The sequence below is a fragment of the Sardina pilchardus genome, chromosome 12 (assembly GCF_963854185.1).
Source record: "Sardina pilchardus chromosome 12, fSarPil1.1, whole genome shotgun sequence".
NCBI classification, from domain to species: Eukaryota; Metazoa; Chordata; class Actinopteri; order Clupeiformes; family Clupeidae; genus Sardina; species Sardina pilchardus.
In genome coordinates, this window is record NC_085005.1 from 10,858,337 (window position 1) to 10,872,933 (window position 14,597).

General features: G+C 44.6%; 2 protein-coding genes across 6 annotated transcripts in view; one reads left to right on the forward strand and one right to left on the reverse strand.

Annotated features, from left to right (window-relative positions):
- Positions 1 to 11,831, reverse strand: part of LOC134098438 (serine/threonine-protein kinase D3-like) — a 42,373-nt gene extending 30,542 nt beyond the window's left edge. For 3 of the 5 annotated variants that reach the window (XM_062551488.1, XM_062551487.1, XM_062551484.1), the window contains exons 1-2: positions 11,453 to 11,819; positions 10,319 to 11,112 (exon numbers count right to left, since the gene is read on the reverse strand). In XM_062551488.1, the coding sequence (XP_062407472.1) occupies positions 10,319 to 10,612 (294 nt within the window). In that variant the 5' untranslated portion in view covers positions 10,613 to 11,112; positions 11,453 to 11,819. Of the gene's footprint in view, positions 1 to 10,318; positions 11,113 to 11,452 lie in introns of all 5 variants that reach the window. The other 2 variants (XM_062551485.1, XM_062551486.1) reach the window with 2 other exon arrangements.
- Positions 11,832 to 11,968: 137 nt separating this feature from the next.
- On the forward strand, positions 11,969 to 12,980 carry si:ch73-111k22.3 (pleckstrin homology-like domain-containing protein). Its single transcript, XM_062551367.1, has 2 exons — positions 11,969 to 12,115; positions 12,765 to 12,980. The coding sequence occupies exons 1-2, from the start codon at positions 11,969 to 11,971 to the stop codon at positions 12,978 to 12,980; spliced, it is 363 nt and encodes a 120-aa protein (XP_062407351.1).
- Positions 12,981 to 14,597: the final 1,617 nt, after the last annotated feature.

Consider the following 14,597-nt stretch of genomic DNA (forward strand, 5'->3'; position numbering starts at 1 on the left):
GGCCTGCAGCCAGATCCGTCAATTGAGACTCCAGAGCCACCTATCTGGGATATAAGCAGCAGAGAGGATGAGGGAGAGAGAGAGAGGGAGAGAGAGGGAGAGAGAGATAGATAGATAGATAGATAGATAGATAGATATACATATAGGGAGAAAGATGGAGAGAGAGAGAGAGAGATGGAGAGATGGAGAAGTGAAGAGACGGAGAGAGAGAGATGGCAGATGGGGGTCTAGCTTCAGATGGACGGGAAGCCGGAGTGGCGTAGACGGAGGAGGCTGCTTGCCCCCACAGCGTGCAGATTAGAGACCTGCATGACACAAGATGAAATATGGCATTTCCACATACTGAGGCGCGTGGGAGGTTACCGGTCTTTACAGCCGTAATGACTTTACAACTGCCGGAAAATGAGAGTAAACACAGCTTTGCGTTTTTCCTATAGATTCAGAACTTCACAAAAGGCCAAGTCTCAAAGCCATGATGCAAGAATGAACACTGACTGTTCTGTGTCTTTTTGTTGTTGTTGATGATGATGATGTTGTTGGACTTTATTTTTGCTATCCAGGCTTTGGACCAAAGCAGAGAATTTAATGAAATATAACTTTGCCTTACAACCAAAAGCGGTACAGGGCCCGGGAGCTTGAAGCTCATCTTCAAATGATCAGGGCTGTAGGCAACATTCCATCGCGAAATTGATTGTAAATACTTCAAACGGTTTCAAAGGAAACCCATAACTCAACACATCCATTGTGTTGATGTTGTTTTTAATTGACTCCGAGGCCAATGTCTGACACCTCGCACATGGCATGAGAGAGATGCAGCGGGATTGGAGAAGAGAGGAGAGGAGAGGCGTAGTAATCCTCACACGGCGCTTCAGATTTAATTACAGTCGGAGCTACAGTACACAGGCCCAGTGCTGACTGTGGGTTAGTGTGTGCAAGTAAGTCAAGAGGGAGGCCACACACTTCACATCCTTCTTTAAGACACACACACACACACACACACACACACACACACAGACACAAATGTGCATTTTCAAGACAGGCACACAACTATGCGCCCGCATGCAGTTTTTAGACACACTCACACACCAATATATGTTTTATAGATACATATGGAGACAAATTTCCCTCATAGAATTTTGCCGCAAACCACTTCTTTCAGACAGACCCCTGAGCAAATAAAGATAAACCAAGCCACAGCTTTGAAGTGAATAAAGATCAGTTTCCTTATAAACAGATACACACACACACACACACACACACACACACAAGCTCTTTCCTTTAAGAAGTGCACCCACCCATTCACCAACACACCAACCCACTTCTATGACACACACATACACGCCCACACACACGCTTACACACACGGCTTCATTCTCCATCTCCTGCTCCCTTCAAACGTCCACAGAAACCCTCACCCCAACAGCGAGCGCAGCTGCACTCAATCAGCCCAGCCGTGGGACTACATCTTTATGTCCCAGGGTGAGGTAAAGAATTTGTAAAAAAGAAAATAGAAAAAAGGAAAAAAAGGTATGGCCGCCTGGGGTTTCAAGGACGTTGATCATCCTCCTCCATCCATACGGTCTACCACGAGGACATTGTGCTTCTCATCTCATTCAGCCCTCCTCTGACAAAGGGTGGCAGTCAGAGCCACTTGTTTTTCACTTTGAATTTCCTCCCGACGCATGAGCCTAAGCGCACTGTGAAAGCGCTTATTACAGATGGAGAGAGAGAGAGAGAGAGAGCGAAAGCAAACGAACGCAAGCGAGCGATATCCTGCACAATTTCTTTCTCTCTCTCTCTCTCTCTCTGCGCTCGCTCGGAGTTTAGGCAGAGCTGTGATTTAAAATGAGGCCCATTGTTCTCAGGCCAGACACACGGCCCATATAGGGTGTGTTCTAAAGACCCCAAAGTACGCAGAGAGACACAGCCAACTTGCCTACTATGTACTACACAACAAAAAAGTCTACTCTACTGGTTAGTAAACACTATCTGATTGAAGTTCCTAGTGCATAAGAGGCATAATTGTGTGGGTATAGCCATTACATTCTGCATTCCAGACGTAGCATACTTAAAGTCAAACTATTTCATCCAAACAGAGTAGTATTCATAGGCCGAGCTCTTCTCTGGAGCATTCCCTCCATTTTCTGGCGAGGAGGAGTAGCAGTGGAGAGAGAGAGAGAGAGAGAGAGAGAGAGAGAGAGAGCGAGAGAGAGAGAGAAAATCACGCTGCTGCTGCTGCTGCAGGCAAACATCAGCTGTCTCCCTGTGATGTGAAATCACTTCCAGCAGACTCTGCAGCTGCACAGGGGGGGGAACTTGGGCGACGCAGAAAACAGGAAGTCCAGCGCAAGCAGACACACTTACTGTCCCGCTCACTCCCCATGCCTGCTCACACACACACACACACACACACACACACAGATACACAAACACACACACGGACAGGATATCTCTTCTCAATAGCATAACATACATACATACACATGGACATGTACTTACACCTTACACAAGACAATCATGTCCAACACAAGCACCCCCGCTCCAGTTGTATACCAACACAGAAACTCACACTCACACACACACACACACACACACACACACACACACACACACACACCACTCCCCCCCCCCCCCCCACCACACACACACAAACTCACACACAGGTGAGATCATATATCTGGTTTGGGTTCCATAGGGTCAGAAAACAAAGGGTCCAGAACTGGACACAGTGACAGGCACCTACAACAACAACAAACTCCTCATCTCCACTCAGCCTAACAAATAAAACCCTACCGATGCCGATGGGGTGTGTGTGTGTGTGTGTGTGTGTGTATGAGACTCTTGGGATACAGAGAGTGAGCAAGCGGGTGGAACATCAACTCTGTTCATTATGCCCCCCCCCCCCCCCCCCACACACACACACACACACACACACACACACACACACACACACACACACACACACACACACACACACACACACACACACACACACACACACACACACACACACACACACACACACACACACACACACACACACACACACACACACACACACACACACACACACACACACACACACACACACACACACACACACACACACACACACACACACAACACAGAGCTGAGCATAAAGCATGTGGAAGGAGCAGAGAGACAAAGAGAAGGAAAAGCGCCCCCAAGGACACGCTCAGTTTAAATCAACAGCGGTCACATGTCCGTGCGCCGCGCTACGCTGCCCCGCTGACCACAGTAGCCATCGCTGGCCTGAATGCAGCTATTCCTGGCCAATAAAACCGAGAACATCACACAAACACAGACTCCTTTTAGTGTAAATTGAAAGCTCTACAAGGTCTTATGCATCCTGTGCAAAACGATTGATAAGAAAAACAACATTGTCTCAAAAAATGAGGGGGGTTGGGGAGTAGGGGGGGGGGGGTGCGTGAACAATAGGACCTTTATCGGACTCCAGTGGCGCAGTTTGTCCTGACTTCCATTGGATAGCCCTGGCAGTGGTCTCTACTAACCTGCAAACTCAGCTAAAGAAAAGGCCACTGTGATGTGTCCAGCGGTGTATCTCACAAACGATACAATAGCACAGACTATGTACAAAGACAAAAACAAAAGGAAAGAAGGAAAGAAATTCTGAAAAGGTCACCCCCCCCCCACGAACAGATACACTATTATCCTACAACCACCCCTTCAAACACAAAAAAGATGTCCTCTTCCTTCTACAGATGGCCTAGTTGTGCTCACTTTTCAAATACACACACACACTTATCACTCCAATCCTTTATTTGCATGGCCCATGGGGGTATGTACTGTACGTTTTCCTTGTGCGTCCAGACAAATGACCGATACATCCTCCTGGAATTAACCCGCCAGCATATTCTGTTGACTTAACACTCAGCTGTCCACTTACCCATTAACAAAAACATTTCCCTGAGCATTCGGTGCCAAAGGCAGCCCGCGGGCATGACCACAATGCATTTTATATCATAAAACTTTTAGCACATATTTGCATGTGAATGGCTATCGCAAGTGAACATATGTGATAAAGGCTATTAACCCAGAGGCATACAAATTAACTGGGTCAGCATGTCTGTGGTACAGTTAAAAATATGATTACGTACGCTCGTATGTGCTGATCAGCAGAAATGATCTAGTTTTTCCATCATGTGATTACCTGTGCATCATTACCGTGCAGTACTACTAATTGATGGAAATGTCTGACTATAGAGTGTGTGTGTGTGTCTGTGTGTCTGTGTGTGTGTGTGTGTGTGTGTGTGTGTGTGTGTGTGTGTGTGTGTGTGTGTGTGTGAGGGGGGGGTGTCCCTCCCTGTCTGGTTCTGTTGTCTCAGAGAACAACAAGGGCTCAAAAAAACACATGCTTAATTGAATAACAGGTAAAATGTGAAGCAAATCTTATTCAACCTGCATATAGTAAGTACATGTTGTCTAGCCATAAAGAGAGCTCAGAATCATCGGTCCCTCAGAGCATTTATATACGGGAATGAATGGATCTTTTCAAACTCAACTCTTATGCAACACTCCAGTTCATGATCATTCATATCCTCCATTGTCCATTTTATCTGTTTTGTGTTGCTCTAAAGGATGGGAGTGGGACACAATTGAACACAAACCTTTCTTCTCTCAAGGATCGCTCTACTGAGGGAGTAGGCTAATCGTTTTTCGGCCTAATTGAACCTCAGATCGTTTGCAGACGTAAAAAATGTGGCTCCCACACAGAGGAAGGCAAGAGACTTCAACTTCAATGAGACCAAAAAAGAGAGGAGGGTAGAAAGAAAACGAGCGCAGGGGAAATGAGAGGAGTTGAGAGCCAAGCCTGCATGCTGCCTGACAGGGCGTCTTCTGCTGCTGCTGCTGCTGCTGCTGCTGCTGCTGCTTCTGTGACTGCTGCCCTCCCTGACAATATTTAGCCATGGAGGAATGCAGGGTGGACTTGAATCAGCCAGATCACCCAGCCCATGCCTGTCTCTAGTGGTAGGCCAACCCCAGCCCACACGCCATTTAACTGTGCATTTAGGGCTTTTTGAGTTGGGTGCCAAATGACCAACTAAGAGCTTCGAGCATATCTATACCTAAAGGGCTTTTGGTCATTTTCAACCATGTGTGTGTGCCACCCTTTCCACAAGGGAGGGAATGTTTAGAGATGTGTGATGCCACCACAAAATGGGTGTTCCATACAAGTGAAAGTAAAAAAATCAAAGACCTTGAACAACACTACCCCTTTTGGCGCCCCTGTTCCAAACTTACACAATGTAATGGTTAGCAGGATCTTGTTTCTCCTCGTTGTGCTTTATTATCACCGCGCTTCTACAGTCTGAAACGGAACCGAATGGATAGAAGTGTCTGGTAAATAACGGTCACGTTACGTTACTTTTATCCAGACCTCAGTATAAAAGTAAAGTAAAGTGAATATCTAAATATCTTAGATATTTTTAAAAAGAGAATTAAACATCTTTACAGAGTCTGACGATTCTGCAGAGGTGCCTGAAATGAACTTCAGAGTTCCATGCCCAATTGTCTCGCATTTTAAATTGGATTGTACTTGCCTGATGGTGTCATCAAAATGTGTGAGTGCGCTTAAGTTCTCAAGGATCTTTCTTAATCCCAAAAGGTTACCTTAACTGCGGTACACAGTCTATCTCACTTCACCATTAATACTCAATTCATGTGCCATACAGCCTATACAGACAAACTGTTGAGAAAACTGTTGAGAAAATCTCAACATAAACTAAAGTGATCTCCAGAGTGAGAGGAACTGAAAATGTAATTTCCTGTAGAGAAAACAATGGGACCTAAATGAAGATCTCGCTTCTGGCTCAGAACAGGGAGTGGGTGGGTGGGGGGATATATATATATGTGATGAAAAAACTCTTCACCATCCCTCAAACCATGCAAATATTAATGAGGGGCAGGAAACACACATACACATACACGTGAAATGTGCATTACTAAAATGGAGTCACACAATGGAAGACTGAATCCACCATCCTTATTGAATGAAGTCATCTGCTGCAATAGACCAGTCAGGCATCTTGATGTACCAAACATCTGTACTTCTGTTACATACTGTGCAGTCACATGCTCTCTGTCTCTGTCTAACCCCCCCCCCCCCCCCATACACACTTTCTCACTCTCTCTCTCAAATGAGTGCGCGCGCGCACACACACACACACACACACACAGGCATGTTAAAGCATATACCACAAGCCCGGCACAAAGGGGAAATGAACCTTAGATAATGCACAAAACTAACTGACTAAGGAAGCCATCACAGCTTATCACCGTCACAATTAACTGACATTTACAGACTTTTTGACCCAGCATGGCCGGCTAGGCAGAGACCCCCCCCCCTCCCCCCGCCCAATCAGACCCGACCAGACACACCGCTGGCATCCCTGCTCTCCGCATAGCTGGGATTTCAGGCGCGTTGCGGGCCCTTCCGCGGCCTGCTTTATCCATTAGGACAGGGTCAGAGAGACATTAGGCACAGCGGAGGCTCCCGACCAGGATGCCGGAGCAGCTCGCAGCTTACCACATCCTAATGGAATGTGATAATGACCCTCGACTGTCTAATAAAGAGCAGGCGAGAGACGAGTCGGCGATCTGAACATGGCCACTTAGGACTCTGCAGACCGACTTAGGGGGATTTCAACCCTCGCTCTGTTCCAGCGCTGTCAGGACCACCACCTGTCCCGACAGCATGGGAAATGTTCCCGCATTTCTGTCATCGTCTAAAGCTTGTAAAAAAAAATTGAAAAAAAACTTGCCTCTCCTGTTTTATAGCTCTTGTTTATCCACGTAGCAACCAGGATCCAAAATACAAAATTACAAAATAAGTGTAAAAACATTTGGACATGACGCTGCAAAAGTATGTCACCAGGATAGAGTGCACTGTTTTCTAGACAGCTCTACAGCTCTAATGATACATCTTAAATCCAGGTTAAGCCATTCCAAGAGTGAAAATTACAAGCTGACATTTAGTTTAAACAAGCCACAGTTTACGCTACATGACGTAAAGATGCCCATGAACAGAGATATACCACATATGAGCAGCTCCCACTGCCCATGTAAAAGTGCTGAATACAATGAAATTAAAGGCCACGCCAGAACTGCATAAGATCAGAGACAAGTTTTTATCTCCCCAAGATTTCTCACACAAGGGCTCCATAGCCTTGAAATGACCCCAACGTCCAAACACAAGCAAAATGTGAGTCTCAAAGTTATGGCCAGGAAATAAAAATGGGATTTTGATGAAATATATCTCAGTTCTGTTACTAACCGTATTGCTGACCTAAGGAAAACCGGCATCATGAACCTTCACCATCATCACGTCATGAAACCCGAAAACAGCAGTGAAAGTTTAAACCGTGCTCTGTGAGAAAGGTCGTGGTAATGGAGGATCGTGTAGGCTATTGAGTCTGGCATTAAAGACAACGTCAGCCATTTCAAAATCGGGTTTTTCTGCTTGAATGGCTTTTTGGCCGATGCACTCCGGGCCTGGGCCGTTCACCGCTCTCCCTCTGGAGAAATCACGACAGAAAACCGCCAGGAGAACTGGAACCGCAGAGTGGGATTTTGATTACATTGTTCATTCAGACAGCTTATATAAAGAGTTTCTGCCTTTTCTCAACTTGTCCGTACACAGAGGTGTCGACTAGAGTGTTTATTTTAATCACACAGCACAGCAGTACACCTCCAAGTGCACCTTCGTCTCGAGAGACAAAAAAAAAAACTACCCGGCCTCTTCCACAAAGACTCCCAACTCGTATATTATTTTCGATGACTGCATCTCGAGTCAAGTACTGTGGCCTCTGAAGTCTGCGAATGCTAAAAGACGTGCATTTCCAAAACATACAGTCCTCAGTCATCTCTGCATACAAATTACCCTCCATCCCATGCATGTGGCCACGGTTGCGGCCAAACAGAAATGCTTTGAGCGGGATCGGTTTTTGGCACCGTGGTGACACCCAAGGCACCACCCCAGCAAAGTCAGACATTCCCGGCCCTGGGCTCGCGCTCCCACCCCGGTGCTGAGCACAATCTCGAGCCCTTACGCGGGGCACCAAGCCCTGCTCCTTGTTTTGCTTTCACAAGTCACCATTGTTTCTAGTCCTTGCAACCAGCAATTATCATAGACTCACGCTGTGCTAAGCTATTGGAGGTCAAGCTCTTAGCATTTGTATGTGTGTGTAAAACAGGGTTTTACGCCGTTTGTAGGTTTGTAATTGTGTGCGGCGCCTCGCTCGTAAGTCACTTTCATAAGACAGCACGTTCCACATGAATAAATGCAACTGCAAGTTCACCGGCCCCAACGCTTCCTCCAGCTGTGACTCCAGCACCCAACGGGGCGGAGGAGGTTTTCTGACGGAGCAGCACGGGACAGTATGGCGGCGACCAGGGGAGGGGGACTTCCCCACTGGCTTCCTGGAGACCCAAGGGACCGTCCCCCTCCCCACTCCTATATGCGTGGAAACACACCGGGATAACTTTGAGATTCGGCAGAGTGTTCAACAGAACGTGTAGGTGCTTCACCGCACTGTATCCGACCACTGTCTACACTCCTACGGCATGACCCAAGGTTTTACATACACATGACCACAGATCCGACAAGGACCACTTGTGTTTCTACAAGGTGAAACTTGTACACCAAGCTAACTTTCACTCCGGTTCAAAGTGTTTGGTCTTGCACTGTGGCCTAAATGTGAGAGCGATTGCATTACACCCTCTCAATTTGAGGAAGACGGATGGGCTGACTGTGCAGTAATTCATATGTGCCCTCACCCACCCACCTAGTTCATTATTACAGCAGAGTTGGTGTTGAGTGTTCAGGATATATGGTGAAATCAACCATAGAGGAAACATAACTCAGCTTTGTTTGGCACAAAAATGCTTCAACAAGTCAGCTAAAATCTGTACAGATTTGCCTAACAACTGCAAAGCATAAATACAAAAGCTCAATAACATCCTGCGTCACAAAATAACTAAGTACTACAATCAATAAAATTGCTAGGAAGGCTCCAGTACTAAAGAGGTTCTGCAGTTCAACAAAGCCACTGACATTCTAATAATAATCCAAAGGAATTTATCTGCAATAATGTAGTACAATGTATCTCCATTAGCTTTTTCCACAAACACTTTGCTACTGTGACAAAAAGTCACAGGACTACAGCCACCAGGATCACTTGTTTTGAAAATGCATCTTAGCGGGAGGAGGGGGCTGGAGTTGGGAAGGGGGTGGGGGGTGGGGGGGGGTCATGACCAGCAGCGACTGATCTAATGGTTACATCACTCCCTCGGCCGACTGGCCTCCTCCGTCTCCACACTTTCCTGTCCTCCGTCCAGCCTATAAACACGCGGGTGTGGCGCGGGCGCTGGCCTTAGTCTCGGTGTCTCGCTCTCAAAAGAACTTCTCAATTTACTCTACAGACATGAAGCGCCTATTCAGTGGTTTGGTCTTGTATCATGCGAAAACTAAACCAGAGTAAGGATTTGTCAACAATCATCCACTATGACTCACCTCACTGATCTTTAAACTGTACAAATGAATTACTGATCATAATAGCACTTAAAATGGGGCTTACATTTTATGACGAAAACATCGAACTTTCAAAAGTAGTAGTGTTATATTTATTGCAGCTAAGGGACTCAATGTCCTCCTTCCTATTATACATGCTTACAGTGCTGTTACTTGCCATCTCTGAACATTCTATCAGTCCCTGCGATCACAGTAGGCCAATCTAGATGGGGGAAACTAGGGCAAGATGGCTTTCAGCCTCCACCCCCACCCACACTGCTCCACCTGTGCCTGCTACTGGAGAGGGAGTTGTACATGAAACACAGGTGCCACCCTCTCGCTGCAGGGACGAGACACAGGAGATAACGCAGAACTGTGCAAAGATGCAAACGCAAACCACAGACGGCTGCTTTTCTGTCTTGTGTCGTTTCCAAACCAGCTTTACTCTTGCAAAGACGCAGCTCGTGTTGTTTTCAGACAGTTTTTTTTCAAACAGGATGCTCATGCAAATGTGTGCGTATAGCAAGAATCATGAGGTTACAGAGCACATCATGAGGTTAAGAACTTGGAGAGATATGGGAATGGTGGTAACTAGTTTAGCAGAAAGTAAAGTGGTATTTCAAATGTAGGCTAGTTGATGAGCAAAAACAAGACCTCTAGTGCACCTTAATGGAACTTTAACATAGCCTACACATAACGTATTAAACACTTCCAAGGGGGCTCTTTTATCTAGGATCTCTCCCTCACTCAATTGCAATAATATATTACCTTCTGGTCCACTATCGAGCACACCAGGTCTTTCACAGCGTTGAGGGACATGTCATGAGCCTCCAGGTTCACAGTTTCTCTGGTGAGTCCAATCTGGAGCAGGAAAGAGACTCCATGAAACGAGCCTCTGGAGTTTGTGGGGCTCGGGGCGCAGACACTCCCGTTCGACAGGCGGTTGTAGAGGGTCGCCGGCGGACTCGGGGATGGTGAGGGAGTCGGTGGGGCAGCGACATGTTGAGCCACAGGATAGAGTCTTGGAAAAGGCTGAGGAGAGGAGCTGCTACAGGCGGACATTTGTTCAAACTACCCTTTTCTACCCAGGGATCACTTCAACAGCGTAGGCTACTATGTATCATTATGATATGCAACACCCCCGTTGTTCCAACTTTACTTGATTTGAAAAGTTCAGCGAGTCTGGTGGGGGTGTCCAGCGTGTGTTAGGATTAGGCTATATTGACGATGTTGCAAATAGCCTACCGCTGTTTGGTCCAGTTTTACACAATAGCCTACTGGAAACACACTTTGATTTTGTGTTCTAACTATTCAAACGCCTGTTGTCTCGTGCATACCCTCACACTTTCAAGTAGTCTGTTAGATCTCACTCCTTTTCTTCTTTTCCTCCTCGAATAACCGTAGTTTTCCCCCTCATTCTTTTTTTTTGCCCACGGTTCTCCACGTTTCGGAATCTTCCGTTGTCTGTTCACTGACCTAACATTGGTTCATCACAACAACCAGCGGTGTCAGATGTTTTCCAGTGTTGTTCAGTGTGATCAGCCCTCGGGTCCGCAGGAAATCTGGCAACAAACATGAAAACATAATATTACACAGTCTCCCAAGCAAAAGGTACCAGTGCAGTCACTGTAGGCTATAAAACAATATTCTGTTGGCCTATTTCTTCCCTATCGAAATGTTATTTAGCCTAGGCCCATATGACGCTATGAAAAATGTAAAAACTATCAAGGCCAATCACTACACAGCTTTGACATAGAATAGCCTACACATCTGGATGCTCTGAATCGATGTACCACGGTTCAATCGCTTGCATTAGTGAGTTTGGCGTGACATCCTAACTCAAGAAAAGCTAGCAACATCAGTTGATACCAGTGTAACCACTATTTTGGACGGATACGTTACCTATTATCTCCAAAGGGCGTTCTTGGCGGAGGATGTAAAAAAAATCAACCGTTATTTCTAAATCCAGTCGAAATGTAGTGTAGCCTAAAACTACGACTCGGGTGAACTATTTCGAACGCTAAACGATTCTTTGCAGTTTAGATCTACTATTTCGGTGCCTCCTGCAGCTTCACCCTCTGTTAAACGTTTCAGTAGCCTGCAGCGAAAGGTTAGGCAGCATTTTCCAACTTCTCCCTCCCTTGAAAAGTTCTTACCGCTGCGCTCACGTATCCAGTTCATGCATTTCACATTATCGCCGAGATGATACTCCCTCCCTCTCTCTGTCTCTCAACCAACACAGAGCAACTAGGGGATTCTGGGATAACGAGTTCGTGCTGCGTTTAAAAGTTAGATGGTTGGTGAAAGTGCAAGGAAACTACATTACCCTAATCGTGATAGAACCGGATAGCACATGGAATGTGTCGCGCATGCTCTAGAGGCTGAACTTCATTGTTCTCATCTGCTAGTCTAGAAGCTATGGCCGTAGTGTCTGCGACATCTAACGGCACAGTTGAAAATTATAGGAAGGGATGGTTGTTAAAGCGTACACATTTCACATATCGTTGGAAACTCGCTTGGTTTGAACTCAAAGACAGCTTGCTTGTATATGGTGATAATGAAAAGGTAAGGTGGCTGATTAGATGCGATCAGGTTGTTATTTTAGTAGATACTGTTGAAGTACTGATACTGTAAAGGCTAATGATTGCGAACTGTAGGCCTACATTCCCAGTCATGGTTTATGTTCATGATAGCCTATGAATAGCCTAATAGAACTCTGGCAGGGCATCAAATGAATTATTTCCACATCCATGAAAAATGTAGCTTTTTCTCAGTTGTTGCCTATGCTTCTAGAGCGCTGGTTGATACATTGTTGTCATGTTGCTATGGCAGCCAGCCTATCATGGCTGTCCAAAGAACGCTTCATAAAGCAGCAAGCCTATAAATACTGTAGGCTAAACAAAGATGTATTGAAGTATAGGCCTATTAGGCTAGGCTAAATATGCCCCAATAGGAAATAAACAAATAGCGTCATTAATGGGCTAATTTATGGCTTTATCTATTTATCTATTTGATCTATTTGCTAATCTAATTTATCTATTTGCCCAATTAAAAATAGTAGACCGGTCTATAGGCCTAATTGAAGCTTAAGGTGCAAAATTGTTTCTGGTACTGAAATGGAATGGATCTGGAATAAACTATCACCTACAGTAAATGTTCTTTTACATTCCAGTTCAAATGCAACCAAGCAAACTAATGATCAGATGTATTCCAGAGGCTTCATAAAGCAATCAACCTTGTTGGTGCACGAATGGAGCCATTGGAGGGAAACACGTCCTTTGGCTGGACCATCACGTCAGGAGACAGCAGTCATCGCATATTTTTCCTCCGTGCAAGCACAGAAGAGGAACAGCAGCAGTGGATGGAGGCGATCTGTGAAGCACAGCTGAGGTCTGGAGACCCTGGGCCAAATGCCTGCGTGCTGCAGTGACAGTCCAGTTGTGTGAACTGTCTTTTGTTTACACATTAGGGTAGTTTTGGTGACACAATTAAGCAATCATGACAACCCATATATATGATCATATAATATATGATCATGTGATCATCCACTCTGTTTATATCAGTGTTTATTTATTCAGGTTTGTCTGTAGATTCAAAGGAAAGAGTTTATAAATTTGTGATACAGCCTAAAACATTAATTTTGCTACCCTCTATTAAAAACAAATAGTGATATGTTTTATATACCATGATTTTGATGACTTATCATTCAAAGTAACCAGCAAAAATATTACACTGATGTATTCTGGGGCTAAGAGGGTAGTCTTCATAAAACGCCAGTTGTGCCCTCAATTTTCTTGTCAGAGGAAATGGTTTTGCAGAGCCATTTCCTGTGTTAAATGTATAATACCCATTGTGCTGACCTCACCTTCAGTGTACAACTGAACAGAGGCTCCCTGGACATTGAGAGTTTTCCCCCCTAAATGTACATAGTTTCCATGGTGCCAGCGCCCTATAGCCTACTGCTTTTTAAAAAGACTATAAAATATTTCAGTTTATTTATACTTTATTTATACATTATTTATACTTTATCACTTTATTTATATTTGCATACAAAAAAACTGAAATGTTGTTTCTCCTTCCTCACAAATATTTTGTGGAAAACAAACTGGACAAACATTTTTTAACAGGAAATATGTGACTTGAGACCAAGTGAAGGATAATACAACCGTGATGATAGATCTACAGTAATGTAGCACTGAGAGACTTGGGTCATTTAGGACAACAGCTGAGAAGTTTATTTCATGGGCATATGTTGATAAACAGTCTTGACTTGCATCCCTGTTGGTATAACAGAGGGATTAGTTAAAATGACCAGCAATACAACTTTGCTTATATCAGCCCTCGTCATCAGAGAAGTAGCTAAAGCCCCTCTTTGTCTCTGTGATGAACAGTTATTATTTATAGATGTTGAGTACTACACTGTGCCCACTTAACAGAGTACAGGGTGATGGAGCAATGTTTTGATTAAAGTTTCACGGCCGCAATACATTACATAAATGTTTGAGTGTTTCTGCAACTCCTGCATTTGCTTAACTTATAGAAGCACATACAATTATAGTTAGAAGTGGTTGAGAAGATGAATATTTACATTATATCTGTATTTACATTTTTATACAGACATTTTTAGCCTATATATAATATATCTTATATGTGACAATTTCAAAGAAGTATGTTTCTGGTTCATTTGTGCAAAAATACTAAAGCTTTAGGTCTACCCTTTATTAATGAGACTGTGAATTAAATTTGCCTGGGACAACCCCAACCAAATAACATCTGTTCATCATCATATAAACATACAGATGGGGTGCAGAAGTGAATTTATGTCTTCGCTCTTTTCATCTCCCTACTGTATTAGAGCTTTGACCATCCGGTGGAACTGTTTCATACTTGTTTTTGTTGTTTGCGCAGACCACTGTCGCTGAGTTGTATTTGTGGGTAGTCTCAAGTTACATGATGCATGATCATCATGGATTTTGCCATTAACTAACAAGATATATATGTTCATACATTCTCCAGACACCTTAACCAAGACGTGTAAACTGTAAAC

Coding starts and splice junctions, on each gene's coding strand:
- si:ch73-111k22.3 (XM_062551367.1), top strand. CDS start 11,969: ATGGCCGTAGTGTCTGCGACATCTAACGGCACAGTTGAAAATTATAGG. Junction 12,116..12,764: donor TATATGGTGATAATGAAAAG/GTAAGGTGGCTG, acceptor GATGTATTCCAG/AGGCTTCATAAAGCAATCAA.